The sequence below is a fragment of the Cucurbita pepo genome, chromosome LG12, assembly GCF_002806865.2.
Source record: "Cucurbita pepo subsp. pepo cultivar mu-cu-16 chromosome LG12, ASM280686v2, whole genome shotgun sequence".
Classification (NCBI taxonomy): Eukaryota; Viridiplantae; Streptophyta; class Magnoliopsida; order Cucurbitales; family Cucurbitaceae; genus Cucurbita; species Cucurbita pepo.
The window spans coordinates 2,491,269-2,518,924 of record NC_036649.1 but is presented as its reverse complement, the minus strand read 5'-3'; the positions used below and the strand labels follow the sequence as shown (position 1 = coordinate 2,518,924).

Sequence of the window (27,656 nt, the reverse complement as noted above, 5' to 3'; positions counted from 1 at the left end):
AACTCCTTCTGTAGAATTGACCATGCCTGCTTTGATGTGGTTGCTGCTGCAATTCGTGAAAAGATAGTCTCATGAACTGCTTGCTGAATAGTGAATAGAGGCTTGACATCGTTTTTCTTGGTTTCTCTTAGTCTCTCATTTTCTTCTATTGTGGGTTCTAATATATTAACAAACTCATGCTCCACCAAGTCCCATAGCTCCTGCGATCTGAGCAAGGTCTTCATCTTGATGCTCCACCACTCATATTTCTCACTATTAAAGATTGGTAACAACGGTGTAGAGAAAGAAAAACCAGTTACTGCCATTTTTTGTTTTGTGAAAGAAAATAATCACTCACCCTCGTGTTGAAGGAACTTGGCTCTGATACCAAATTTGTTGGGAAAATGGATAGTGAAAGAGATAAAAAGATAAAATAGATCAAAGCTGCAATGCTTTCTTTTGTCTTCTGACTCAATGCTTAAAAGATTACACCATTCGAGTATGTATAGGCTAATACACTGGACAAGATTACACCATTCGAGTATGTATAGGCTAATACACTCGACAGAAATAGTAAATTATGGAAATCTAGATAAATTCAAATCTACTGGCAATCTCCTAAAATCTTGATAGTTTGAATATTTGAATTATATCTCAACTACTTTAAATCATATTTTCATTTTGAATACTTTGAATCATATCTCAACATTATGCGGTAGAGTGCCACGACAAGGAGTGCGATGCTAAGACAAACCTCACATTCAGGGATGATGAAGAGCCTGCATTGATGTTGGCTGAGAAAATACTCAACCTGTTGATGCTTAATGAAGAGATGGTTATGGCGAACCTCCTCGCAAATGGAGAAGGTCAAATGGAGACTAACATGTTGTACCTAGACAATGGAGCGGGCAACCACATAACTGGAGTTCGAGCAAAATTCAAGGAGTTTGATGAGAAGTTCATTAAAAACGTGAAGCTTTGCGACAGATCAATTGTATTGATTAAAGGTAAAAAAAAATTCATCTTGTTCTAGTGTAAGAATGGTGATCAACGTCTATTGACCAAGATATATTATATCTCGAGTCTGAAGATCAATATTATTTTCCTTGATCAAATGACAGAAGAAGGTAGCATAATGGAGTTAGTCGACTCGTTCCTAAAGATATTTGACAAAAAACGGAACCCTATTGATGAAGATAAAAAGGCCGCGAAATCGTCTATATACGATATAATGAAAGACCATCTAACATCTTCAAAAAGTATGCATGGAAGGGAAGAAAAAACCAAAAGGATGAGAGAAAAAGGAATCAAAGAAAGGAGCCAAGAAGAAATCTGAGGCTATTTCAATTAGCAAAGAAACCTACCAGTCGTGTTTCATCAAAGTTGTCATTTCAACCAAAGAAATCTAGAGGGCATACCTAAAAAGAAGGTTGAAAAATAGAGGAGTACGCTCTCAAAAATTTCTACATGTAAGCCAAATGATGAATTTTCTACATAATGAATTAAATTTTTCTAAAGAAGAAGTTGAAACTATAAAAGCAACCTGTGAACATTTTCACCCAAACCTTAGCAAAGTTTAAGTTTAAATACGTGCGAGAGTTGATCAACGTGAGAATCTCGAATAAAATCAAGTTTATAGAAGAGAAAGTGAGTCAAATAAGCTTCATACCAAAAGAAGTTATTAACGAACAAATTTAGGATGAGATGTAGGCTTTCTTCACAACAAAAGAATTGAAAATCAATATAATACTATTCTTCTTTTAAGTTGTTTTTTCTATTCATTTGTTTCGATATATTTTGATTGTGGATCATAATACATTCGATCTCGATTCATTTTGAATGACCCTCGATTCGTTAATATCCTTCTCTTTTACTAGAGCATCACAATTTTAATTGAGAGCGGATAGCGGATCAAATGGATTGATGATTTATGATTATAAGAAGTCCGTTTGCAAACAATATTTTTCCATGCCACTAAGGAAAATAGACCCAATACTGAGAATAAATGCCAAAGAAATGAATAATAACAGTGGAGAAATCATTTGACATGAAGAACCACGCCCGTTTTGCTTCGTAGCTCAAATCATGAAAAAACACCCACGGATAGAGAGTGATTAAAAATTTAACTTCCTCTCCTTCCCTAAGACCTCCAATTATTGACCGTCTTTCCTGCACAACATCAACCAAATTCTAAAACATGCCGACAAGAATCAATAAACATTGTAGACATCAAAGACATCATACATACCTCTTTAGTAAAAACAATCTCCTCACTTGTAGTACTGAACTTGACTCGTGAATCCGTTACAGAAACATGAACTATAAGGAAACGACAACAAAGTTTAAGGAAACATGTTCTTTTCAAGAAAAAGTATAAGATTTAAAGGAAGAACAATGGAGTTATATGTCACCGGAATAAGCATTTAATTCAAGAAGAACACGTCTAAAGTCGTGTGAATCAATTGACACAAAGGTTCCATAATCAATTTGCTCTATGTTCTCCACTTCCGAAGGCAACAAATCCAATTCGCGCATCACATTCGGCTCGTGACCTAACCAAAAGAAAATTAAACTATGTTTTTGATGTTAGGATCAGACAACAACGCACACACTCGATCTAGATGAATACAAAGAACAAGAGAGAGAATGCAATTCACGTATCACTTTCGGCTCATGACCTAACCAAAAGAAAATTAAACTATGTTCTTGAAGTTAGGATCACACAACAACGCACACACTCAGTCTAGATGAATACAAAGAACAGGAGAGAGAAAATGCAATTCGCGCATCACTTTCGGCTCATGACCTAACCAAAAGAAAATTAAACTATGTTCTTGATATTAGGATCGCACAACAATACACACACTCGATCTAGATGAATAGAAAGAACATGAGAGAGAAGATGCAATTCATGCATAACTTTCGGCTCATGACCTAACCAAAAGAAAATTAAACTATGTTCTTAATGTTAGGATTGCACAACAACGCACACTCAATCTAGATGAACACAAAGAATAGGAGAGAGAAAATGCAATTCGCGCATCACTTTCTGCTCATGACCTAACAAAAAAAAATTAAACTATGTTCTTGATGTTAAGATCGCACAACAACGCACACACTCGATCTAGATGAATGCAAAGAACAGAACAGAGAAGATGCAATTCGTGCAAAACTTTCGGCTCTTGACCTACCCAAAAGAAAATTAAACTATGTTCTTGATGTTAGGATTGCACAACAATGCACACTCGATTTAGATGAACACAAAGAACAGGAGAGAGCAAATGCAATTCGCGTATCACTTTCTGCTCATGACCTAACCAAAAGAAAATTAAACTATGCTCTTGATGTTAAGAACGCACAACAACGCACACACTCGATCTAGATGAATGTAAAGAACAGGACAGAGAAGATGCAATTCGTGCATAACTTTCGGCTCATGACCTAACCAAAAGAAAATTAAACTATGTTCTTGATGTTAGGATTGCACAACAATGCACACTCGATTTAGATGAACACAAAGAACAGGAGAGAGCAAATGCAATTCGCGTATCACTTTCTGCTCATGACCTAACCAAAAGAAAATTAAACTATGTTCTTGATGTTAGGATCGCACAACAACGCACACTCGATCTAGATGAACACAAAACAGAAACTACAAAAGTACATCAAATACATTTTCAAACCACTGTCTAATTATTTATTATATATAACTATTTATCATATATAACTTTTTACCATACCTAGTTATTTACTATTTATGATCATTTATTTTATATATCATTCACCATATATAGCTATCTATAACGGTTGATTAAGATATAAATAAGCGGCAGACTCTATAACCGAACAAGATTCTTGGTTCTTGAGTTAGAACTACACTTCAAACTAAAAGAAAAACAAGTTTCATGATTCTTGAGTTAGAACAAGATAGAAAATATGTAAGAACTTGAACCTTCTTGAAATGTGAGTAGGACATTGCTTAATGATTGAAAAATAGCAAAGTACATTGAAGAAAAACCACGGAGTTCCATACGGTCCATAATAATGCACAATAAGTCGAGGGGAATTCTTGATTGGTGAGTATCATCCGAGTGAAAGAAGTTGAAGAATTCAGGCAACATTTGCAGCGCCCCAATGAAGCGTCGGGTAGGGGGTGCGACCGAGAGTGTTAACGTGGACGTTGTGCTTTTGATGTTGGCTTTCGGAGCAACGTAAGAGAGTATTCGAATTGCGTCCAAAAGAGGAGAGAAGGGGTCAAGCCTAAACGTTAACATGGTTGAGTTAGTATGGATGAGCCTTGAGATGTATGAGCTTTATATTGCCCTAAGAATACTATGTGTGGGGAAGATTAACCGTTCATTAGTTTTGAACTTAGTTTGAATAATAGCAAGCCACATGGATATATGGTAGTTGCAAGGCAAGAGAGTCCCTTCATTGTTTATGATGACGACATTATAGGGCATATTATGGAGAGTCCTCGACAAATTTCTAGCGTAAGTTGGGACTATGATGATAACCTGCCTCGAGTATTTATGATATATGGATTGAAATACGATTGCAAGGACGGCTAAAGAGCTAACTTAATTATCTTAAAATTACGAGTAATTCTAATCAAACAGATGAGCTCCAAAGAGTCTAAATGATGTGAGCCAATGAAACGAAAATAGTCCTAATAGAGCCAATAGAACTAGAATCCTAAGATAACTTGATTAAGCTAGTAGACCTGGATGCTAGCCTCAAAAAGTGTATGACCTAGACACAAGGTATTTAGGTACAAAATAATTGTTAAGGACGGTATGAAAGTCGTTGTGACTAACATAAGAATCAAGGGCTAGGTAATTAGAGAAATATCGAATTAAGCTTCTCGAGGTAAGTAGATTTACTATCGAAAGGCACAAGGGCAGATCGGATGAATTTTTTGACGTAAGAATGACACATATCACATGGATTAAAATTACGTGTTATTGAGTTGAATGATTATATTAGATTTATGTGATATACTGAGCTAGTCTAGGATCAATCCTAACTTTGAGTGAATATATATATGTTATACGAGACACCATGAATTTGAATATACATCGCGTGTTGCCCTTTATCTTTATGCAGCTATGAGAGTTCAATTTACTCTTTTCATAGTATAATTTATGTACATTACGTCATTTGTCTTTCTCGGCCCTCACATATCTCGATGAACGCTACTCTTATGTCACTTTCTATATGTTTGCACTTGTGGGAGCCACAACCATCACAACTTACTCTCTTCATAATATGGTTGTAATGTTTCCCTCCACTTAACTAGTCATTGTTCTTAAGAACTTCTCGAAGGCAAAATCACATAGTTTTACAGTCACTAACTAACAAGGTCGAGAATGTCGTGTGTGCCATTGGGGAGTCGAAAGGATCTAGAAGATCTAGCTTTTGATGATTTTGTTGGATCGCTAGAGGCACATGAGCAGCACAAGAAGAAGAAGAAGAATGAGTCGCTGGAGGGTGCGTTACGAACCAAGGCATTTATCAAAGATGAAAATGGTTTTGGAGGTCGGGTTGAGGTAAATTCTATGAGAAGAAGGGGAAATCCCGCCAACAAAATTATTATGGTTCGATTCATTAGATTATACATGTATTAAATTATTCGTGAATTACTATAACGATTGGTACATCTATTGATACATAATAAAAAAAAATAGAGATTCATCAAATTATACGTTGAATCTCTTTGCAAAGAAGATTTTTCCATGTCATCGAGGGAAATAGACCCAAAACTGAGTAAAAATTCCAAAGGGAAAAATAATGACAGTGCAGTAATCAACTGACATGAACAACCATGCCCGTTTTGATTTATGGCTCAAATCATGAAAGAACAGCAATGGATGGAGGGTGATCGAAAATCTAAATGTCTCTCCTGCTGGAATACCTCCCGTTATGCACCCTCTTTCCTGCACAACATCAACCAAATTCTGAAACATTCAGACGAGAATCAATAAATGTGAAGTCCCACCTCGGTTGGGGTGGAGAACGAAACATTCTTATAAAGTCGTGGAAATCTCTCCCTAATAGACGCGTTTTAAGCCTTGAGGTAAGCCAGGAAGAGGACAATATTTGCTAATGGTGGGCTTGGGCTGTTACAAATGGTATCAGAGCCAGAAACCGGGCGATGTGCCAGTGAGGAGGCTGTTTCCTGAAGGGGGTAGACACGAGACGGTGTGCCAGCGAGGATGCTAGGCCCTGAAGGAGGGTGAATTACGAAATTCCACATCGGTTGGTGTGGAGAAATAAAGGGTTTGAAAACCTCTCTCTAGCAGACGCGTTTTAGGAAAGCCCAAAGAGAACAATATCCGCTAGCGGTGGATTTAGGCCGTTACAAATGATATTAGAGCCAGACACCGGGCGATGTGCCAGCAAGGAGGCTATTCCCTGAAGGGGGTAGACAGGAGACAGTGTGCCAGATAACGTTAGGCCCTGAAGGAGGGTGGATTGTGAAATTCCATATCGGTTGGGGCAGAGAAACAAAGGGTGTGGAAACCTCTCCCTAGCACACGCGTTTTAAAGCATTCAGGGAAAGCCCAAAGAGGACAATATCCACTAGCGGTGGACTTAGGCCGTTACAAATGGTATCAAAGCCAGACACTAGGCGATGTGTCAACGAGGAGGCTGGGCCCCGGAGGAGGGTGGATTTGATGGTATCCTACATCTATTGGAGAAAGAAACGAGTGTCAGCAAGGACTCTAGGCCCTGAATGGGGTGGATTGCAAATCCCATGTCAGTTGGGGTGGAGAACGAAATATCCTTTATAAGGGTGTGTTAACCTCTCCCTAACCTTGATGGGAAACTCGAAAGGGAAAGCTCACAGAAGACAATAACTACCAGAAATGGGCTTGGGCCGTTACAATAAACCTCGTAAACATCAACAGACATCATACATACCCGTCTAGTAAGAACAATCTCCTTTCTTGGAACCATGAACTTGATTTGTGAAGCCGTTAGAGAAACATTAACTAAAACAAACGACAACAACAAAGTTTAAGGAAACATGTTGTTTTCAAATAAAAACTACAACATTTCAAGGAAGATCAGTGAAATAATATGTCACCAGAAGGAGCATTTAACTCATGAACAACACGTTTAAAGTCTTGTGAATCAATTGACACAAAAGTTCCATAATCAACTTGAGCTATTTGTTCCACTTCGGAAGATGACGCATCCAATTCACGCAATAACACTTTCGGCTCAAGATCTAACACAAAAAAAGAATTAAACACTTGAAAAAACAAAAAAAACAAAACAAGATTCTTGATTCTTGATTCTTGAATTTGAATCAAGATTCATTTTGCAATGAAAATTACAAGGAAAGGGTATGTACGAGATTGTGGATTCTCAAATGCAAGTGAAATTTTGTTTATGGCTTGTATAAGAATGAAGAGCATGGAAGAATAACCACGGAGTTCCATATGGAACATTGTTAGGTAAAATTTCTCAATGGAAAATCTGGAATGGTGTGTTTGATTGGAGTTAAAGTATTCGAAGAATTCAGGCAAGATTTGCAGCGCCGCCGTGAAGCGATGGGTAGGGTCTGATACCATTAATGTAAACATGGACTCTGAGCTTTTGATCTTGGCTTTTTGACCAAGGTGAGAGAGTACTGGGATTGTGTCCAAAAAAGGAGCGTAGGGTTCAATCCTGAACATTAACATGGTTGATGGGATGATGGCGTTTCAATGAATGGCCTAATTGAATTTGCTCTTCGTTTTATATTGATCTCCCTCGTACTTGGTTCTTTCTTTTTATATAATATTAGAAAAATGTTGGGATCGAAATAGGGTTTAATGAGTTTGGGAGAATCTCGTAAAGAATCGAGGAAGAACTGAAGGTGAGGTTTTTGAGTTCTTGATTTTGTTTTTCCTCGAATTTTGAAGTTTTTCTTGGAGTTAAAATTTGAATTTTTTGTATCTTGAAGTCGAAGTTGATTCTAATGGAAAAATAGTGTTTCGGGGAATGTCAAGAATATGTATGATTGTAAGTTTAATAGTTTTGGATCGACTTTGGACTTGTTTATTTCTTGGTGTGATTGGAAATAAATTATGAGAAGAATATGTTTGTAAAGATGGATTAGAGTTTTATAATTTTAGTGAAGAAATCGTGTTGATCTGAGTTTTGAGTGAAGGAATCGTGTTGTCCAAGGCGTGTTGTTTGTGGCCGCATGTCGGATGTCTAGGACGTGTTGTCCATGGTTGCATGCTTGTTCCAAACCCTTTTTAGTTGCTTTCAAGTTAGATAGACCTTTACTACTAGGTGTATGACTGGTCACCAAAATCATGTCTACCCCGTTAGGGCTAAATGGCCCAAATGGTAATATAGGAAAATGTGACTAGTTTTCAATTCTTCCTACCTGGGTCATATGCTATCAATGTCATTGTTGTTGCCTACTTGCTTTTAGCTTATATAACATTGCTTTCTTTAAAAAAAATTCAATGTATTTTCTCGCTCACGTTTTCTAAAACATTCTTTCAAACGTGACTCGAAACTTGAGTGTATTCTAATATTGTCTGTGAAGTGCGAATTTCACATGACTATCTTGTTCACTGGTTTAGAACAAGTACGACACAATTGTTGTCTCGCTACCGCAAGAGTGCGATTGTGCAATTGACACGTGTGAGTACATCTTTACATTGTTCGGCCTCCCTTCAATGGTTTTCACCTCTATTTGAATATTGGTGCTATTTTTGTGTAATATAGGTGATTACAAAAATACACACGAAAAAACTAGTTCGAGAAGACACGCGTCATCCAAGTAAGTAATCACACGGGCCTTAGGCAAGTAATATTTGTAGGGATCGCTAGGATGTGCTAGCAAGCGATCATTCCTTACTTTAGGTGGTTAGAAAATGCATGCTAAGGACTTCTGAAGGCCGTTTTTGGATGAGTTTGTACTATATGTATATTATGGTAAATTATCGTTATACCCCTAGGTTGAGATTTTGAGTAGTATGTTGTTTTACGTATTATGCGAAACTAGAAAGAGAATATACATGACTATAATATGAGCGGGACAATATGGCTTAATATGTTATGCATGATGTAAGAAATTACCAAAATGGCTCTATGATGAAATTTGTGATGAATGTTTTTTATATGCTTTCCACTGCGTAAAGGAGGATTTGCTATTGTGATTTGTTCTCTTGGTAATTGATTGTTGTTATCTCCCTATTGAGCTTTTTTGGTTGTATGTGTGCATGATATAGTATATGTTAGCTCCAAGTGTTGTTTTCGCCATGTAGAGGGTGTTTATCTGCAAAGAGCTAGGATGTTAGAGTTAAGTTGGCTAGACGATGAACTAACACAAAAGGCCTCTAGTAGACTGAGCACCTTAGGATTGTGAGTGACAATGAGAGGGTCTAGACCCATATTATGACCAAAACAAAGTTTAAATTATGGATTACACACTTAGGTGATGGATAGGTGTATCGTCCTGATAAAGTATGCATGAGAGAACTCAAATAAAATTTGGGTGCTACAATCAGTGCGGTTTACACATTGACCTTGGTCAAAACGTTTCAAGTAGACCCTGCACCCCAAGATCATGAGTGGTTACCAAAGGTTTAGACCTCATGCACCTAGAGATTTGTATTTGCCATAAGGAGCTAACCCCAAGTGTCTTAGAAATGAGAGATGAGATTTAAACCACCTAGAAGCCCCTACGAACCTCATAGGCCTCCACAACAATCAAGAACGACAAAAAGGTAATTCATCAGCCTATAGCAGTGTGAATAGTATCACCGGTTTATTCACTACCCTTTATGTTATGGTACCATACCATCAAGTCTACTCTGGTTCCTGTACGGTGGAGATAGGCATTGCCAATTAAGGAAGTGCAACACGTGTCCCAACCTATGGAAATGACAAGGGTTCTCCTAAAAAGAACCTTTGTGCTAAAACCATTTATGAGCGGGAGACTGTGGGAACACGTAGGTTGACTTAGTAGCTGACTAGAACATAGGGAGGGATTGCTTCCCCCAAACTTTGGCGACTTTATGGTCCCGTGTGAGGGTCTATCAACTAACCTCCATGAGTGATGTTTAGATTGTTGTTCAGATTCAAATTCAGATCCAGCCATACTGTCTCGCAGATTATGAGGTCACGCCTCAACCCAGGACACTGAACATTCACTGCATAAGTAAGGCAAACCAACTAAGTCGTAGAAAAGAAAAATCGGAAACTAGCAAAAAATTTTAGTTGTACGCTTTAGTTTAGAGACCTACTCGAAACATTAGGATACCCCATTGCTCAGATAGAAGTGGAACCTAGGTCCAAACTCCCTAGAGTCCAAAGTAAAACTCGTAGATACTTATTAGAATACGGATGCGATCAGAGCCTACAAGTAAGTTGCTTACCGAGTATTTTTATACTCACCCAGTTTTTTCTTTCTTTTTCGAATGTTCGCTGGCTGCTAGTTGAGATTGGGGAGCGTTCAAGAGATACAGAGTCATAGTGGAGGTCATTCCAGAGCAGCAGTTCATCTCTTGTATTTTTGTATTTGAATCATTTCTATTTTCTACTAGAATTGTATCTCAAACCCTTTTCGCATTTAAATTTTGAACAACACCGTCTTGTAATTTGATTTCGTTTTATGTTTTAATTTACTTTTCTTAAAGTTTTACTTATTGTTTTCGTTTTCATATTTCTATCACAGTTTGATTTTCGAAACCTCAAAAATCGCGGTCTGACAATCACGTTAGTATAGCGTATGGATCACCATGGGTACAAAGATCTAGTGATTTCAAAATCGCTTCTAATATAAAATTCTTAATACTTGCTCACTCTAAATACCATATTTTCTCATAATTCTCAGTTTCAACAAGATTTTTCGATGTCATTGAGAGAAATAAACCCAACACTGAGTACAAGTTCCAAGGGGAAAAACAATGATAGTGGAGAAATTAATTGACATGAACAACCATGCCCGTTTTGCTTTATAGCTCAATTCATGAAAGAACGCCAACGGATGGAGAGTGATCGAAAATTCAAATCCCTCTCCTTCCGCAAGACCTCCAATTATGCACTGTCTTTCCTACACAACATCAACCAAATTCAATCAATAAACCTCGTAAACATCAAAAGACTGATATTCCCTAACGCCACTCTGATATCACTTGTTGTATCCTAATGTCACAACCAAAATCTCACACTCTCACGCTACAAAGTCTCTTTTCTAAAATTATTTTCAATTGCCTCGAAGCAAATACAAAATAACAATGACTTCACACGTCAAAACAATGCTAGACAAACATTTATATAGACATAGCAATACTAATTCTTATCTATGAATCAAATACCTGAGAATATGAACCAAAAGAGTTATGAACTTAATCAGAATTATGACTAAATGAGAGTTATGACCGTACATATTCACGACAACTTACAACAAAGACATCATACCTCTTTGGTAAGAACAATCTCCTTTCTTGAAGCACCGAACTTGACTTGTGAATCCGTTAAGGAAACATGAACTATTACAAACGACAACAAAGTTTAAGGAAACATGTTCTTTCAAGAAGTTAATGTAAAAGATTTCAAGGAAGAGTGTATCACCGGAATGAACATCTAACTCAAGAACAATACGTCTAAAGTCTTGTGAATCAATTGACACAAAAGTTCCATAATCAATTTGCTCCATTTCCTCCAATTCCAAAGGTAAGGAATCCAATTCACACAACATCACTTTGGGCTCATGACCTAACACCAAAAATAATATGTTCTTGAAACCAAAAGAAACACAAGATTCTTGATTCTTGTTGAAGAGAAGAAAATATGTACGAACTTGAGCGTTGAAATGTGAGCAAGACTTTGGTTAATGGTTGAAAAAGAGTGAAGTACATTGAAGTAAAGCCACAGATTTCCATACGGAGCATAATAATGTAGAACAGCTCGAGGGGAATTGTTGAATGGTGAGACTCATCGGAGTTAAAGTAGGTGAAGAATTCAGGCAAGATTTGGAGCGATGCAATGAAGTGATTGGAAGGGGGTGAGGCCATTAGGGTTAACATGGACGATGTGCTTTTGATGTTGGCTTTTTGACCAATGTGACAAAGTATTGGGATTGTGTCCAAAAAAGGAGCCAAGGGGTCAAGCTTGAATATTAACATGGTTTGTGGGATGATAGCGTTTCAATGGAGGGCCTAAATTGTTTGAATTTGATGATGGTTTTATATTAATCTCCCTCACTTTTGTTCTTTCTTTATATGCATGGAATGAGTAACGAATTTTATTTAATAATGTAATTTTTTTTTGTTGTAAGTTGTGATGAAGAATAGGTTCATACACTTCTTCTCGTGCATGTATTGTATTCATAACCCTTTTGGTTTATATTCTTATTTATTTGATTCATAATCGTTCATAACTCTCTTTTATTAGTTCATAATCCTTTTGGTACATGAATCATCTGGATTCATGTATGAGAATTAGCTTTGCTATGTCTATATATATAAACATAAGTATGAGAATTAGTATCACTTTTCGTTCTAGTTGGTGAAGGAAGAATCGTTGTTGGAAGAGACAATCACGAAAAGTCCGTCCTCCAAACTTCTCTTTTTATAGCAATTTGTCCCAATTTCATAGCAATTCTCATGACTAGTGGCCAAAACTTGGCTACAATTAGAAGCACCAAATTAGGTTAAAAAACTAGCTTCCGACCTAGACCTAGACCTCAACCTCGTAGTTGAACCTGAGTTTGAACCTCAGCCTCGTAGTTGGACCTCAGCCTCATATATCTCACACACTCACACTATATACTCTCTTTCTTCCCAATGTTACTCGGTAAATACAAAATGATACTCACTCTCAATGCATCTCAACCATTCTAAACGATTCTTTATATAGGCATAAAAAATATAATGTTATATATGAATCAAGATAATCCATATATCAATATGGGAGATCGAACAAAAAAAGGAAAATAAACCAAATGAATTTCAATTAGTGCATGAAAGTTAGATTCACGAACCGATTCTTCATGAAAATTTACAACAGGAGATTGAGTGAGTTTCAAACGTGTTGAGTTTTAACCGTGTTTGATTAGAGAATTTAAGGCATTGTGTATGTTTTGGGGAAGAAAACAACATTGAAAGTAAGAACTTAAACCCACTATCATTGGAGTTTCTTCAACCATTGAAAGTAGCCTTCGATTGGTGGAAGGAATCGAAGAGATTAATGAGGAACATCCAAGATCAGAGTTGTTGTTATCATTGTTCCAAGGATTATGGGGATTTGATTACGATTACGATTACAATTACAATTGAGTACTATGAACAAATATAGATTAACGAGAACTAATTAGATTGTATTTGAATTAGATTTAAGTCTTGAGAGCTTGATTAATGATGTATGTATGCACGTATGCCGAATTAGGATGAAATTTCTAATACAATAAGAATTTAGACAATTAGAGAATGAGCTAAATTATTTAGTTATGCTAGTTACAATGTCTTACCTATGATTTATGAGATGATTCAATTATACTACTACGTAGAGAACAATTAACGATTTGCTAGCTTATCCTTAATCGTTGACTGTCCAGACGAGTCTTCGTAATATTCTAGTGATTATGTATGAACGATATGATGTGAAGATGTTAGGGATTTGATAGTTTTTCCTTAATAGTAAACCATGAAGAGAGTGTCCACATTGATATCACGACAAGTAGATAGATGAATCCTAGGGGCTAGATTATGATAGACTATAAGAACCAAGAAACTAGATGAGTGACCAAGAATCATTAATGATGAGCTCCAACATGCTAGACTAAGAAGAGCAATTGAAGGGAATAGTAAAAAGCTATTAACCTAGAACCTCGAGGTAACCCTCATTAGATAGATGGGCTCCTACTGGCCGAATGACGGGAACTAATGAAATGAAAAGAGTCTTAATAAGGCTAGATGACGAGTATCTAGCCTCAAAAAACTTATGACTTTGATATGTGATATTTAGGTCTGGAATAAGACTTAATAACAAGGTAAAATAAAAGATAAGCTAATTATTATGTATATATATTTTTTTTTTTTTTTTTTTTTTTTTTACAAATCAAACCTGAGTTGTCAACTCGAGGTGAGTTCATATACGAACTATGAAATTACAGAAATCGAGATAGATCTGAGCCGTGGTTTTGACTCATGACATTTTTATACATGCGTATGTTTGGTGATTTGTTTTGTAAAAAAATCCCTTCACGACAACAGTTGTGGTTCGTGGCTCAAGACTCTCGAAAGACAAATTATTACTAACTCAAAACTCGAGCATGGATTTCCCATGTCACATTATGGGAAAATAGACCACAAATTGAGCATTTGAGTTAATAGGTGCAAAGATTGCACCTCGAGCATTGCTTGTCCGGTACAACCATACCCTTCCCACTTGAGATGACAATTCATTAAAAAATCTCGAGGGATGGAGAGTGATTACGAATTGAATTTCTTGTCCATCTTCAATACCTCCAATAATGCATTGTTCTTCCTACAAAACACCATGAATTTATTCATACACATTTCTTCCATCATATGAACAATGAATGGTTTGAATTACTTACCACTTGGCTAAGAATAATCTCTTTCAATGAACATGTGAACCTCACTTGTAAGTTCGTCACGAAAACATAAACTATAAGCAAAGACAATAGGTTTTGAAGAACATCAACATTTTTCTTTTAAGTAATATAAGAAAAGAATCAAGACATGAACTATTTATCACCTGTTATAATGTTTCTAAACTCTTCTACAACACGTTGGAACTCTTTCGAATCAATTGAGACAAAGGTTGTAAAGTCAATATCGCAATTTATGTCGTCCTCGTGATCATCTAGATCTGACGACATCATTTCACAAATGAATGTCGATTGATCATCATTAGTAAGAACTGGATTCAATATGTCGAGATCAAAATGAGATTAAAGCTGTTGTATCAAAAGCAAAAGCAAGATCGATCGCACTCACACACTCACAAACAGAAATTAAACAAAGAGACAAATATTTATCAGAAAGTGTTTACAAAATTAAACAAAGATCATCCATGGGTAGGAACCAGTCTCAATAATCAAAGTGTTTACAAAATGTATCTCACACTCTTTTAGTACAAAGTCTCTCAACAAAGTTTCTCTTAGATGTCACTCAACAAATACAAAATGATACTCATACTCAATTAAATTCAATACTCTCAACCTTCGTAGACAACCCTTTATATAGTCTGAGATGATTCATGTATCAAAATGATAATATGAACAGTTAGGATTATGAACTTAATGAGAGTTATGACAATACATCTTCGTGACAACTTACAACAAAAGTGTTCAAGAAAGAATCAAGATTCTGTTCTTGATCGAGATTTCGTAATCAAAGTGTTTACAAAATGTATATCTCACCCACCCTCTCTTATTACAACTCAATAATTACAAAATGACACTCAGACTCAATTAAATTCAATACTCTCAACCATCCTAGACAACCTTTTATATAGTCTGAGATGATTCATGTATCAAAATGATAATATGAACGAGAATTTAATGAGACAATACATTTTCGTGACAACTTACAACAAAAGTGTTCAAGAAAGAATCAAGATTCTGTTCTTGATCGAGATTGGATTATGTTCTTGAAATCAAAGGGAAAAAGATTTTAACTTGGTCAAGAAATGAGCTATATACTTACAAGAATTCCTAAAAGCAAGGACTGCGCGAGGTGGGTTATTGTAAACTAGAGTGAAGAGCATTGAAAAACAAGTTAAGCCGTTGGTCAAATAATGGCAGAATTTCTTGAGTGGAATCCTCCGAGTGCAAAGCTGTGTATCTGAATTGATGTAATAGAAAAAGAATGAACGTTTGAAGCCTAATGCTGCGACGAAGTGAGGGGAAAAGTAGGAGACTTTGATTGAGAACATGGATCTCGAGAATTCAACGTGGGCTGTTTCATTAAGTTGAGTGAGTAGACAACATGCCCTAAAGAACCGATGGATGTGTTTAAGGCCGAAGATCAACATGATTAATGGGTAAGGTAGGACAAATCTTCTGGTCTATGGATCATTTTATATTCAGGGCACCATCCTATTGATACCAACTCTTGCTCATCCATATAGATTTCTATCGGTTAGCTGGCTACTCCTAATAGTCCATGCATCGTTCAGTCAATTATAAAAAGTGACTCCGTCTGATATGAATCAAGATCGAGGAATTTTCATACCTCAAGGCCGAATTACAAGCACAAAAGTAAAGAAGTTACAACGAGCTTTAGTCACTTGTATTCAAGCTGGACTCGTTAAACAAAATTCTAAAAGATGTTGGAATCTTTCCCTACCTATTGTACAACGTTGAGTTTCAAAATAGAGATGCATTAGATGCATTTTGATTTACATTTAATGAACTCATAGTTGAATTTATGAATCTTAGTACAAAGATAGTTACTCGATATAACACATTTGTTTTATTGCATTATTTTAATTTTTATTTAGATTAGGTTTTAATATGGGAGTCACGTTATATTGTAATCCTCAAAAGCTATTTTAGCCTTCTCTTAGGGTCGACATCACATTTTGCAACGGAAAAAAGTAGAGTTTCTATTTTAGCTTAGTTGAGAACTAAGTTTTTTCTTTTGCAAATTCTGTGTTTAAAACTTCATCCTAAGTCAAGTGATATTGAACAAACCTCTTGTAGATTTATTCGAATTACAAGTTTAGAAACGAGTTTGCTTTACTCTTGATCTTGATCATCAATGTAATCTGTTCCAAAACTTTCCTTCAGGTTGATTCTTGTCGTTTTTTGAGTTCTTCAATAATTTAGATCTAAAGGTCTTGTTTTTCAACAGAGTTATTAGATCAAATCCCAAAAGTTTCATAGCACTATCTCTGACATCGCAATGCAAACTCTTGTCAATCGAGATTCGTTCACTATTAGAGGTGGGTTAGCAGGTCCCCTAATTATCCCGGCTCACATGATAAGCACATCTTAGTGTATGATACTAATCATACATGTTAAAATAGAATGCAATTAAGGCATAATCTAAACCATTAGCATATTCATGGTTCATCTACTTAGACATACACATCCTTTAAAAAAACTTAATTAAAAAGGTAAATATCGCCCATCTTTATTCTAATCCGTCCTGAATAATCTCTACTATAAAAATCTTTTACACGTTGTCCTATGAAGATATATTGTCATAACTCTCCCTTAGTTCATAACTATTTTGTTTCATATTCTCATTTATTTTGGTTATTAACTCTCATTCTTTTTATAATCATTTTGTTTCATATTCTCATTTATTTGGTTTAAGAATCTGTATTGTTATGTCTATATAAATACTTGTCTATCATTTTTTTCTGAGGTGTGGAGTCATTGTCATCTTGTATTTTTCTAAAGACAAGTGGGAGAAACTTTGTAGGCTGAGAGTGTGAGAGATAAACTTATGAACACTTTTGTTATAGTAATTGGCAACCACTCGTAGATGTAAGAGAATTTTTTTTCTTCAAACCAGGTAAATCTTTGTGTCTCTTTGTTTAATTTTTGTTGGTGGGTTTGTGAGTGTGATCGATCTTGCTTCCGCTCCTGCTACAACAATTGGGTATCATAACATTTTGGTTGTGGCATTTGGGCTACAACAATTGAGTATCATAACATTTTGATTGTGGCATTTGGGCTTATAACAATTGGGTATTAGAGCATTAAATGTCAGCATTGAAAGTTACGACCCAACAAGTGGTATCAGAACCACCAAGTTGTGGTATTTGGAGTATTATGAAAGACTTAACTTCATCGACCACTAGACGTGCTCACACTCACCACCAATTATCAAAGATAAAGTTTTCATTACAAGCTTACTTATTTATTCTTGAAAATCATATTTCCAAAATTCGTAAAATCGGCCTCATCATTCAAATAATACATATCAACCTCAATCTTTTTTTAGAGAACTTGGTCCTCAAAATTTAATCACGCTAGCAAGACAACTAAGCATACGAAATGTGCATTTGCTTTTCATCTTTCCTTGAATAATAGCCGTGGTTGTAACGGAAGCCGAAGAAAAATTGATCGCATTTATTTTGTCTCCCAGCTTCGCTCCCTGATTGAACTCCTACTGAACCTTATACATTACAGTCGGTAAAAGAAAAAGAAAAAGACGAAAGCAAGAAAGAAAGAAGCCTTCCGAGGGGAAGGAGTTCCTCGTTCAAGAGTTTAGTTTAATCAGGTTGGTTCGTTCAGGAAGAGTTCTTTACTTGGATTCCTTCCTTCACTGACGTACTATCTTGTCAGAAAGGTCAAGCTCTTTCGCCTCTTCATACACCCACGAACAAAAATAAACAAATAGACACAAAAATTTACGAGATTTGAAGAGAAGAAATTTTCCTACATCCACGAGCAGCAACCAATTACTATTACAAAAGAGTTTACAAGTCAAGTCTATCAATATCGTAACACTACAAAACTAAAGCCAAAAGTGTTGCTAGCAAGTTTTTTTTTTTTTTTTTTTTTTTTTCTTCGTCTTAATACATGAACGGTCCTGCCTTCAGCTTCCACGAGTAAAAACTATCCTCACAAATTAATACAAATTCTTTCAACATAGTGTGCCTCACTCACGATTACTAAGAAAATTTACTAGAAATCACCCGATATAAAATTATTCAAAGAAAATCTCTGGTTGAGACACCAAAAAGGAATATGCACTTTATTTTAACAAATAGTAACTTTCAAAAGCACTTCTTTAACTTTCATATTTATAATATCGCTCTCATTCAGATGTGGTATCAGTTCATTCATATGCCGCTCATTTACTTGAGCACCACACATATTAACTTTGTTTTTTTGAGCTCGAGAGGTAAGGGTAAGGTATTCGAAATTCATAACAAAATTACGATATGACGTCTCCTAGTGAATATGCTACTTGTGAGAATGACAAAATACATTATAAGAAATTCACATTCATAACAAAATCTTCAGCCATTTGAGTATCAATATTTTGATCATAATTTGGGAAAATAGACCACATATTGACCATACATCCCAAAAGCTGGGACACTAATTACACTTTGAGAATTAGTTGTCTTATAAAACCAAACCCTATTCGCTTTATACGTAAAATTAAGGAAAAACATCATGGGACGAAAAGTGATATGCAGCTCAGTTTCATCTTCTCCTTCATAACCTACGATCCTACAATTTCCACTCTGTTCAAAATCAAGCAATTTTAAAGCTTTTATTTTGCTTAATTTCATTCAAATTGTAATGAACATGAACAATATAATACCTCTTTAGTAACAGTAATCTCCTTAGATGCTATTGAGAACTTGACCCGAGTACTCGTCGCAGCAACACGAACTATGACATATAAACAAGGTATCGAAATCAAAAACAAAATCAANAAAAAAAAAAAAAAAAAAAAAAAAAAAAAAAAGAGAGAATTGATACCTAAATCATCGTGGAAGAGAGGCAATTCTTTTATAATTTTCCTTAACACTTTAGAATTAACAGTGAAAAATTTGCCATATTCAACTTGGCCTAAGCTCTCGGCTTGTGGTGGTGACAATGGCAATTCAAGATGCAATGGTGGGTCATTGCCTAAAAGGGAAATCAAATAAGAAATTGAAGTGATTTTCTTGAAAGATTTTGAAGGAAATTATGTTCTTGAAACCAAAAGAAACAAGATTGTTGTTTCTTGTATACTAACTTGATGGATTCTCATATCTAAGGATCATTTGTTGTCTTGATTCCAAAACATGGATTGACATTGAAGAAAAACTTCCACCATCCAACATAGCATCGTGGAAGGACTCGAGGGAAACCTTCGAACTGTAATAATGGTCGACCGAGTAGTTGGTGAACAATCGGCACGACATTTGCAGCGTTGCGACGAAGCGAGGGGAAGTGTGCGAGGCAATTAACGAGAGCATAAACGCGGTGAATCTCACGTCGGCGTCCTTAGAAATTTGAGTCAGTAGGGAGGTTGCGTCCAAAAGAGGTTCAAATTGTTGAAGCTGGACCAAGAACATGGTGGTGGTAATGATCAAAATTCTTTGTTTCAATTATTTCTCAAGTTTAGACTTTCTCCCACAATTGAATTGCCTTTCCTTTTTATAAACAGCCATCCATCTCATACCCTACATTTCAAATTTCATGGGATATATTTTTTTTAAATTTTAATTTTAATTTAAAACGGAGAATGTTTGCTTAATCCAAGGCCGAAAGTTATATTATTTCTATTGCAAGCTGAGGGTCGGATTTGAACTGAAGTTTGGATCTGAAAAATTCATAGAGAGGTTGAGAAACACTTTTCGTGAAGATGTCAAGAGCGGCGATGCTGCCTTGGCTCCAGTGATAATATTTCTAACCCAAGAAGTAGAAGGGGAAACCAGCAAGGGACGCGGCTCCACTTGCGGCAACCATGGCGACTGCCCCTGCAAAGGGGGGTACAAAGAAGTGACATTGTGAAGACCAATTGTTAACATTTAAGATATGCTCACACATCACATTAGTATTTATTTGCATTTGTCAAGAGTTGAACCCGAGTCTATTGCTTGGATGGCAATTATCCTAACCGTTGGACTACAAATGCTCATGCAAAGGCACGTCTCTTACCTCAGATACCATTTGTCTTCTAATAATTAGTCTATTGATATAAAATAAGACTAGTATGCACATTTTTACGTCTCTTACCTCAGATACCATTTGTCTTCTAATAATTAGTCTATTGATATAAAATAAGACTAGTATGCACGTTTTTCGGGAGTCAAACCCAGGTCTATTGCTTGGAAGGCAATTATCCATCCTAACCGTTGACTACAAACGCTTGCGCAAAAGCACGTCTCATACCGTAGTTACCATTGGTCTTCTAATGATTAATCTATTGAAATAAAATAAGGCAAAGAAGCGACATTGTGAAGACCCATTGTTAAAATTTAAGATAAGCTCACCCATCAGATTAGTTTATATTTGCGTTTTCCGGGAGTAAAACCCGGGTCTATTGCTTGGAAGGCAATTATCCCAACCGTTGGACTACAAACGCTTGCGCAAAAGCACGTCTCATGCCTCAGTTACCATTGGTCTTCTAATGAATAGTCTGTTGAAATAAAATAAGACAAAGAAGCGACATTGTGAAGACCAATAAATTATTAACATTTAAAAGATAAGCTAACAACATCACATTGGTTATATTTTTGCGTTTGCCGGGAGTCACACCCGGGTCTATTGCTTGGAAGGCAATTATCCTAACCATTGGACTACAAACGCTCGTGCAAAAGCACATTTCATGCCTCAGTTACCATTGGTCTTCTAATGAATAGTCTGTTGAAATAAAATAAGACAAAGAAGCGACATTGTGAAGACAATTATCCTAACCGTTAGACTACAAATGCTTGCGCAAAAGCACGTCTCATACCTCAATTACCATTAACGACATTGTGAAGACCCATTGTTATCATTTAAGATATTCACACATCACATTATTATATATTTGTGTTTGCTAGGAGTCAAACCTAGGTCTATTGCTTGGAAGACAATTATCCTAACCGTTGGACTACAAACACTTGCGCAAAAGCATGTCTCATACCTTAGTTACCATTGGTCTTATAATGATTAGTTTGTTGGAATAAAATAAGACAAATAAGCCACATTGTAAAGACCCGTTATTAACTTAACATTTAAAAGATAAGCGGACACATCACATTAGTATATATTTGTTGCGCAAAGGCATGTCTCAGACCTCAGTAACCATTGGTTTTCTAATGATTAGTATGTTGATATAAAATAACACGAAGAAGCGACACATTGTGAAGACCCATTGTTAACATTTAAAAGATAAGCGGACACATCACATTAGTATATATTTGTTGCGCAAAGGCATGTCTCAGACCTCAGTAACCATTGGTTTTCTAATGATTAGTATGTTGATATAAAATAACACGAAGAAGCGACACATTGTGAAGACCCATTGTTAACATTTAAAAGATAAGCGGACACATCACATTAGTATATATTTGTTGCGCAAAGGCATGTCTCAGACCTCAGTAACCATTGGTTTTCTAATGATTAGTATGTTGATATAAAATAACACCAAGAAGCGACACATTGTGAAGACCCATTGTTAAAATTGAGTCGGGTCTATTGCTTTAAGGCAATTATCCTTACTGTTGGACTACAAACACTTGCGCAAATGCAAGTCCCTTACCTTAGGTACCATTGGTCTTCTAATAATTAGTTTGTTGATATTATAAAAAAGACCAACCAGCAATATTGTGAAGACCCATTGTGTTAACATTTAAGAAAAGCTCTCATCACATAAGTATATATTTGCGTTTGCCGTGAGTCGAACTCGGGTCTATTGCTTGGAAGACAATTATTCTAACCGTTGGATTACAAACACTTGCGCAAAATCCAGTCTCATAGCACAATTACCATTGGTCCTTTAATGATTAGTCTGTTGAAATAAAATAAGACAAAGAAGCGACATTTTGAAAACCCATTGTTAACATTTAAAAGATATAAGCTAACAACACATCACATTAGTAAATATTTGCGATTATCAGGAGCCGAACCCAAGTCTATCATTTGCGTTTGCCGGGAGTCAAACTCAGGTCTATTTGCTTAGAAGGCAATTATCCTAACCGTTGGACTACAAACGATCGAGGCAAAAGCACGTTTCATGCCTCAATTATCATTGGTAACATTTAAGATAAGCTAACACACATCAACATTATTATATATTTGCGTTTGCCGGGAGTCAAACCCGGGTCTATTGCTTGAAAAGCAATTATCCTAACCGTTGGACTATAAACGCTTGCGCAAAAGCACGTCTCATACCTCAATTACCATTTGTCTTCTAATGATTGATTAGTCTGTTGAAATAAAATAAGACAAAGAAGCGACTTTGTGAAGACCCATTCATTGTTAACATTTAAAAGCTAAGCTAACACATCACATTAGTATATATTTGCGTTTGCCGGGAGTCGAACCCGGGTCTATTGCTTGGAAGGCAATTATCCTAACCGTTGGACTACAAACGCTTGCGCAAAAGCACGTCTCATACCTCAATTACCATTTGTCTTCTAATGATTGATTAGTCTGTTGAAATAAAATAAGACAAAGAAGCGACTTTGTGAAGACCCATTCATTGTTAACATTTAAAAGCTAAGCTAACACATCACATTAGTATATATTTGCGTTTGCCGGGAGTCGAACCCGGGTCTATTGCTTGGAAGGCAATTATCCTAACCGTTGGACTACAAACGCTTGCGCAAAAGCACGTCTCATACCTCAATTACCATTTGTCTTCTAATGATTGATTAGTCTGTTGAAATAAAATAAGACAAAGAAGCGACTTTGTGAAGACCCATTCATTGTTAACATTTAAAAGCTAAGCTAACACATCACATTAGTATATATTTGCGTTTGCCGGGAGTCGAACCCGGGTCTATTGCTTGGAAGGCAATTATCCTAACCGTTGGACTACAAACGCTTGCGCAAAAGCACGTCTCATACCTCAATTACCATTTGTCTTCTAATGATTGATTAGTCTGTTGAAATAAAATAAGACAAAGAAGCGACTTTGTGAAGACCCATTCATTGTTAACATTTAAAAGCTAAGCTAACACATCACATTAGTATATATTTGCGTTTGCCGGGAGTCGAACCCGGGTCTATTGCTTGGAAGGCAATTATCCTAACCGTTGGACTACAAACGCTTGCGCAAAAGCACGTCTCATACCTCAATTACCATTTGTCTTCTAATGATTGATTAGTCTGTTGAAATAAAATAAGACAAAGAAGCGACTTTGTGAAGACCCATTCATTGTTAACATTTAAAAGCTAAGCTAACACATCACATTAGTATATATTTGCGTTTGCCGGGAGTCTAACCCGGGTCTATTGCTTGGAAGGCAATTATCCAAACCGTTGGACTACAAACGCTTGCGCAAAAGCCCGTCTCATACCTTAATTACAATTTGTCTTCTAATGATTGATTAGCCTGTTAAAATAAAATAAGACAGAGAAGCGACTTTGTGAAGACCCATTCATTGTTATAACATTTTAAAGCTAAGCTAACACATCACATTAGTGTATATTTGCGTTTGCCGGGAGTCGAACCCGGGTCTATTGCTTGGAAGGCAATTATCCTAACCGTTGGACTACAAACGCTTGCGCAAAAGCACGTCTCATACCTCAATTACCATTTGTCTTCTAATGATTGATTAGTCTGTTGAAATAAAATAAGACAAAGAAGCGACTTTGTGAAGACCCATTCATTGTTAACATTTAAAAGCTAAGCTAACACATCACATTAGTATATATTTGCGTTTGCCGGGAGTCGAACCCGGGTCTATTGCTTGGAAGGCAATTATCCTAACCGTTGGACTACAAACGCTTGCGCAAAAGCACGTCTCATACCTCAATTACCATTTGTCTTCTAATGATTGATTAGTCTGTTGAAATAAAATAAGACAAAGAAGCGACTTTGTGAAGACCCATTCATTGTTAACATTTAAAAGCTAAGCTAACACATCACATTAGTATATATTTGCGTTTGCCGGGAGTCGAACCCGGGTCTATTGCTTGGAAGGCAATTATCCTAACCGTTGGACTACAAACGCTTGCGCAAAAGCACGTCTCATACCTCAATTACCATTTGTCTTCTAATGATTGATTAGTCTGTTGAAATAAAATAAGACAAAGAAGCGACTTTGTGAAGACCCATTCATTGTTAACATTTAAAAGCTAAGCTAACACATCACATTAGTATATATTTGCGTTTGCCGGGAGTCGAACCCGGGTCTATTGCTTGGAAGGCAATTATCCTAACCGTTGGACTACAAACGCTTGCGCAAAAGCACGTCTCATACCTCAATTACCATTTGTCTTCTAATGATTGATTAGTCTGTTGAAATAAAATAAGACAAAGAAGCGACTTTGTGAAGACCCATTCATTGTTAACATTTAAAAGCTAAGCTAACACATCACATTAGTATATATTTGCGTTTGTCGGGAGTCGAACCCGGGTCTATTGCTTGGAAGGCAATTATCCTAACCGTTGGACTACAAACGCTTGCGCAAAAGCACGTCTTATACCTCAATTACCATTTGTCTTCTAATGATTGAAGGTGACACATCACATTATTATATATTTGTTGCGCAAAGGCATGTCTCATACCTCAGTCACCATTGAGGACATTGTAAAGACCAATCGTTAACATTTATATTGGTGTTTGCCGGGAGTCAAACCCGGTTCCATTGCTTGAAAGGCAATTATCCTTTCCGTTGGACCATAAACGTTTGCGCAAATACAAGTCTCTTACCTTAGGTATCATTGGTCTTCTAATAATTAGTTTGTTGATATTAAAAAAGACCAACAAGCAACATTGTGAAGACCCATTGTTAACATTTAAGATAAGCTCTCATCTCATTAGTATATATTTGCGTTTGTCGGGAGTCGAACCCGAGTCTATTGCTTGGAAGGCAATTATCCTAACAGTTGGACTACAAACACTCGCGCAAAAGCACGTCTCATACCTCAGATTCCATTGGTCCTCTAATGATTAGTTTTTTGAAATAAAATAAGACCAAGAAGCGATGTTGTGAAGACCCATTGTTAACATTTAAGATAAGCTGTCATCACATTACTATATATTTGCGTTCGTCGGGAGTCGAACCCCTTGTACATTAGAAGGCAATATCCTGACCGTTGAACTACAAACACCTTGTACATTACTCATTGGGTGAGTACATGACCCCCATTCAATCGAACATGATTTGCACCAAGGCCAACCTCGCCCATCAGCAGTAGGTTTTTGGTACCACAACTCATCCTCTGTTCTAAGCGTCCACATCCAAGGTTCCTCCTCATAGTTCGACGTCATTCCATGTCTGTGCTCTTCTTCGGCTGTGGCATCACTAAAACTCACCGCTAATAGATATTTTTCTCTATAGCTTTCCTTTTCGAGAATTGTCATTTTTGGGCTTTCTCATTCGAGCTTCCCCTCAATTGAGATCATGACTATGAATTCTGATTGTGGAATGTTTATCCCTACTTTGAAATCTCTTGATATGCTTTCTCATATCTTTTCTCTATGATATTCATTAGAGTTAGGGTTATACTCAAAACATACATATAATCCTAGTTGAAATGGGTTTATGATGTATATTCAAACATTTAAGTATATCTTTGATATATGTCAATTGAGCATAACCCAATCAATAATCTTTTAGTTATGTTCATATATCAACGAGTCAAATAGGGAGTTCAGTTTTTAACCCAACCTAACCCGACCCAACCCATCATTCAAAATAGCCGCTATATATGTTGTGGGGTTTTTTTTATTATTATTATTATTTTTTTTTTAACTATGAGAGTTCTAATAATAAGGCAATTATCTTAGCCGTTGGACTACAAACACATTGTATGTTACCTAGTAGGGCGATTACATGACACTCCCATCCAATCAAACCGGATTTGCATCAAGGTTGACCTTGCACATCAACGACAGGTTTTAAGTATTTAGAACCACAATTCGTCCTTCGTTCTTCACGTCCACCACAAAGGTTCCTCCTTATAGTTCAACGCCATAACATTTCAGTGCTTCTTCGAGCTTTCGTCCACTAGGGAGAGGTTTCTTCTCGAACAATGGGTCTTCACCATGTCACTTGTTGGTCTTATTTTATATCAACTGACTATTTATTAGAAGATCAACGGTACCTGAGGTATGAGATGTACTTTTGCAAGCATTTGTAGTCCAACGGTTGGGATAATTGCCTTCCAAGTAATAGACCTGGGTTCAACTCCCGACAAATGCAATTATATATTAATATATAATGTGAGCTTATCTTAATATGGTAACAACAAACGGGTCTTTATCGTGTCACTTGTTGGTCTTATTTACAGACTTATTCATTAAAAGAACAATGGTACCTAATGTATAAGATGTTCTTTTGCAAGCGTTTGTAGTCCAACGGCTAGGATAATTGCCTCAAGCAATAGATTCGAGTTCGACTCCCTGCAAATGTAAATATATATTAACATATATTGTGAGCTTATCTTTAAAGTGGTAACAACGACCGTGTCGCTTGTTGGTCTTATTTACGGACTATTCATTAAAAGACTAATGGCATCTAATGTATGAGATGTTCTTTTGTAAGCGTTTGTAATGGTAACGATGGGTCTTCACCGTCCCTTGTTTGTCTTATTTACAGACTATTCATTAAAAGACTAACGGTACCTAATGTATGAGATGATCTTTTGCAAGCGTTTGTGGTCCAACGGTTAGGATAATTGCTTTCCAAGCAATAGAATTGGGTTTGACTCTTGGCAAACGCAAAATATTAATATATAATCGTTGGTCTTATTTGCCGACTATTCATTAAAAGACCAATGGTACCTAATGTATGAGATGATCTTTTGCAAGCATTTGTAGCGTTTGTAGTCCAACGGTTAGGTCAATTGCCTTCCAAGCAATAGACCTGAGTTTGATTCCTGGCAAACACAAATATGAGATGTTCTTTTGTAAGCGTTTGTAGGCACCTAATGTATGAGATGTTCTTTTGTAAGCGTTTGTAGGCACCTAATGTATGAGATGTTCTTTTGTAAGCGTTTGTAGGCACCTAATGTATGAGATGTTCTTTTGTAAGCGTTTGTAGGCACCTAATGTATGAGATGTTCTTTTGTAAG

At 36.4% G+C, this 27,656-nt stretch overlaps 4 protein-coding genes and 14 non-coding genes across 18 annotated transcripts; all 18 read right to left on the bottom strand.

The window, feature by feature from the left end:
- Window positions 1–1,953: 1,953 nt before the first annotated feature.
- LOC111807006 lies at window positions 1,954–4,253 on the bottom strand. Its single transcript, XM_023692570.1, has 4 exons — window positions 3,932–4,253; window positions 2,391–2,531; window positions 2,228–2,298; window positions 1,954–2,148 (listed from the first exon to the last, which is right to left on the bottom strand). The coding sequence occupies exons 1-4, from the start codon at window positions 4,251–4,253 to the stop codon at window positions 1,954–1,956; spliced, it is 729 nt and encodes a 242-aa protein (XP_023548338.1).
- A 1,453-nt stretch (window positions 4,254–5,706) lies between these two features.
- LOC111806350 lies at window positions 5,707–7,552 on the bottom strand. Its single transcript, XM_023691618.1, has 4 exons — window positions 7,340–7,552; window positions 7,070–7,213; window positions 6,904–6,974; window positions 5,707–5,915 (listed from the first exon to the last, which is right to left on the bottom strand). The coding sequence occupies exons 1-4, from the start codon at window positions 7,434–7,436 to the stop codon at window positions 5,718–5,720; spliced, it is 510 nt and encodes a 169-aa protein (XP_023547386.1). The 5' UTR covers window positions 7,437–7,552; the 3' UTR covers window positions 5,707–5,717.
- Window positions 7,553–10,032: 2,480 nt separating this feature from the next.
- On the bottom strand, window positions 10,033–12,017 carry LOC111807005. Its single transcript, XM_023692569.1, has 5 exons — window positions 11,795–12,017; window positions 11,566–11,709; window positions 11,413–11,483; window positions 10,879–11,044; window positions 10,033–10,142 (listed from the first exon to the last, which is right to left on the bottom strand). The coding sequence occupies exons 1-5, from the start codon at window positions 12,006–12,008 to the stop codon at window positions 10,033–10,035; spliced, it is 705 nt and encodes a 234-aa protein (XP_023548337.1). The 5' UTR covers window positions 12,009–12,017.
- Window positions 12,018–14,184: 2,167 nt separating this feature from the next.
- LOC111806354 lies at window positions 14,185–15,828 on the bottom strand. Its single transcript, XM_023691621.1, has 4 exons — window positions 15,669–15,828; window positions 14,716–14,880; window positions 14,555–14,625; window positions 14,185–14,481 (listed from the first exon to the last, which is right to left on the bottom strand). Exons 1-4 carry the CDS (start codon window positions 15,727–15,729, stop codon window positions 14,281–14,283), a joined length of 498 nt encoding a protein of 165 aa, XP_023547389.1. The 5' UTR covers window positions 15,730–15,828; the 3' UTR covers window positions 14,185–14,280.
- Window positions 15,829–21,160: 5,332 nt separating this feature from the next.
- TRNAG-UCC lies at window positions 21,161–21,232 on the bottom strand. The gene has a single exon. It is a non-coding gene; the product is annotated as a tRNA-Gly (tRNA).
- A 224-nt stretch (window positions 21,233–21,456) lies between these two features.
- Window positions 21,457–21,528, bottom strand: TRNAG-UCC. Its single transcript has one exon. It is a non-coding gene; the product is annotated as a tRNA-Gly (tRNA).
- Window positions 21,529–22,706: 1,178 nt separating this feature from the next.
- Window positions 22,707–22,778, bottom strand: TRNAE-UUC. Its single transcript has one exon. It is a non-coding gene; the product is annotated as a tRNA-Glu (tRNA).
- A 154-nt stretch (window positions 22,779–22,932) lies between these two features.
- TRNAG-UCC lies at window positions 22,933–23,004 on the bottom strand. Its single transcript has one exon. It is a non-coding gene; the product is annotated as a tRNA-Gly (tRNA).
- A 154-nt stretch (window positions 23,005–23,158) lies between these two features.
- Window positions 23,159–23,230, bottom strand: TRNAG-UCC. The gene has a single exon. It is a non-coding gene; the product is annotated as a tRNA-Gly (tRNA).
- Window positions 23,231–23,384: 154 nt separating this feature from the next.
- On the bottom strand, window positions 23,385–23,456 carry TRNAG-UCC. The gene has a single exon. It is a non-coding gene; the product is annotated as a tRNA-Gly (tRNA).
- Window positions 23,457–23,610: 154 nt separating this feature from the next.
- On the bottom strand, window positions 23,611–23,682 carry TRNAG-UCC. The gene has a single exon. It is a non-coding gene; the product is annotated as a tRNA-Gly (tRNA).
- Window positions 23,683–23,836: 154 nt separating this feature from the next.
- Window positions 23,837–23,908, bottom strand: TRNAG-UCC. The gene has a single exon. It is a non-coding gene; the product is annotated as a tRNA-Gly (tRNA).
- Window positions 23,909–24,064: 156 nt separating this feature from the next.
- Window positions 24,065–24,136, bottom strand: TRNAG-UCC. The gene has a single exon. It is a non-coding gene; the product is annotated as a tRNA-Gly (tRNA).
- Window positions 24,137–24,290: 154 nt separating this feature from the next.
- Window positions 24,291–24,362, bottom strand: TRNAG-UCC. Its single transcript has one exon. It is a non-coding gene; the product is annotated as a tRNA-Gly (tRNA).
- Window positions 24,363–24,516: 154 nt separating this feature from the next.
- TRNAG-UCC lies at window positions 24,517–24,588 on the bottom strand. Its single transcript has one exon. It is a non-coding gene; the product is annotated as a tRNA-Gly (tRNA).
- A 154-nt stretch (window positions 24,589–24,742) lies between these two features.
- On the bottom strand, window positions 24,743–24,814 carry TRNAG-UCC. Its single transcript has one exon. It is a non-coding gene; the product is annotated as a tRNA-Gly (tRNA).
- A 154-nt stretch (window positions 24,815–24,968) lies between these two features.
- On the bottom strand, window positions 24,969–25,040 carry TRNAG-UCC. Its single transcript has one exon. It is a non-coding gene; the product is annotated as a tRNA-Gly (tRNA).
- A 369-nt stretch (window positions 25,041–25,409) lies between these two features.
- On the bottom strand, window positions 25,410–25,481 carry TRNAG-UCC. Its single transcript has one exon. It is a non-coding gene; the product is annotated as a tRNA-Gly (tRNA).
- Between the last annotated feature and the right edge of the window lie 2,175 nt (window positions 25,482–27,656).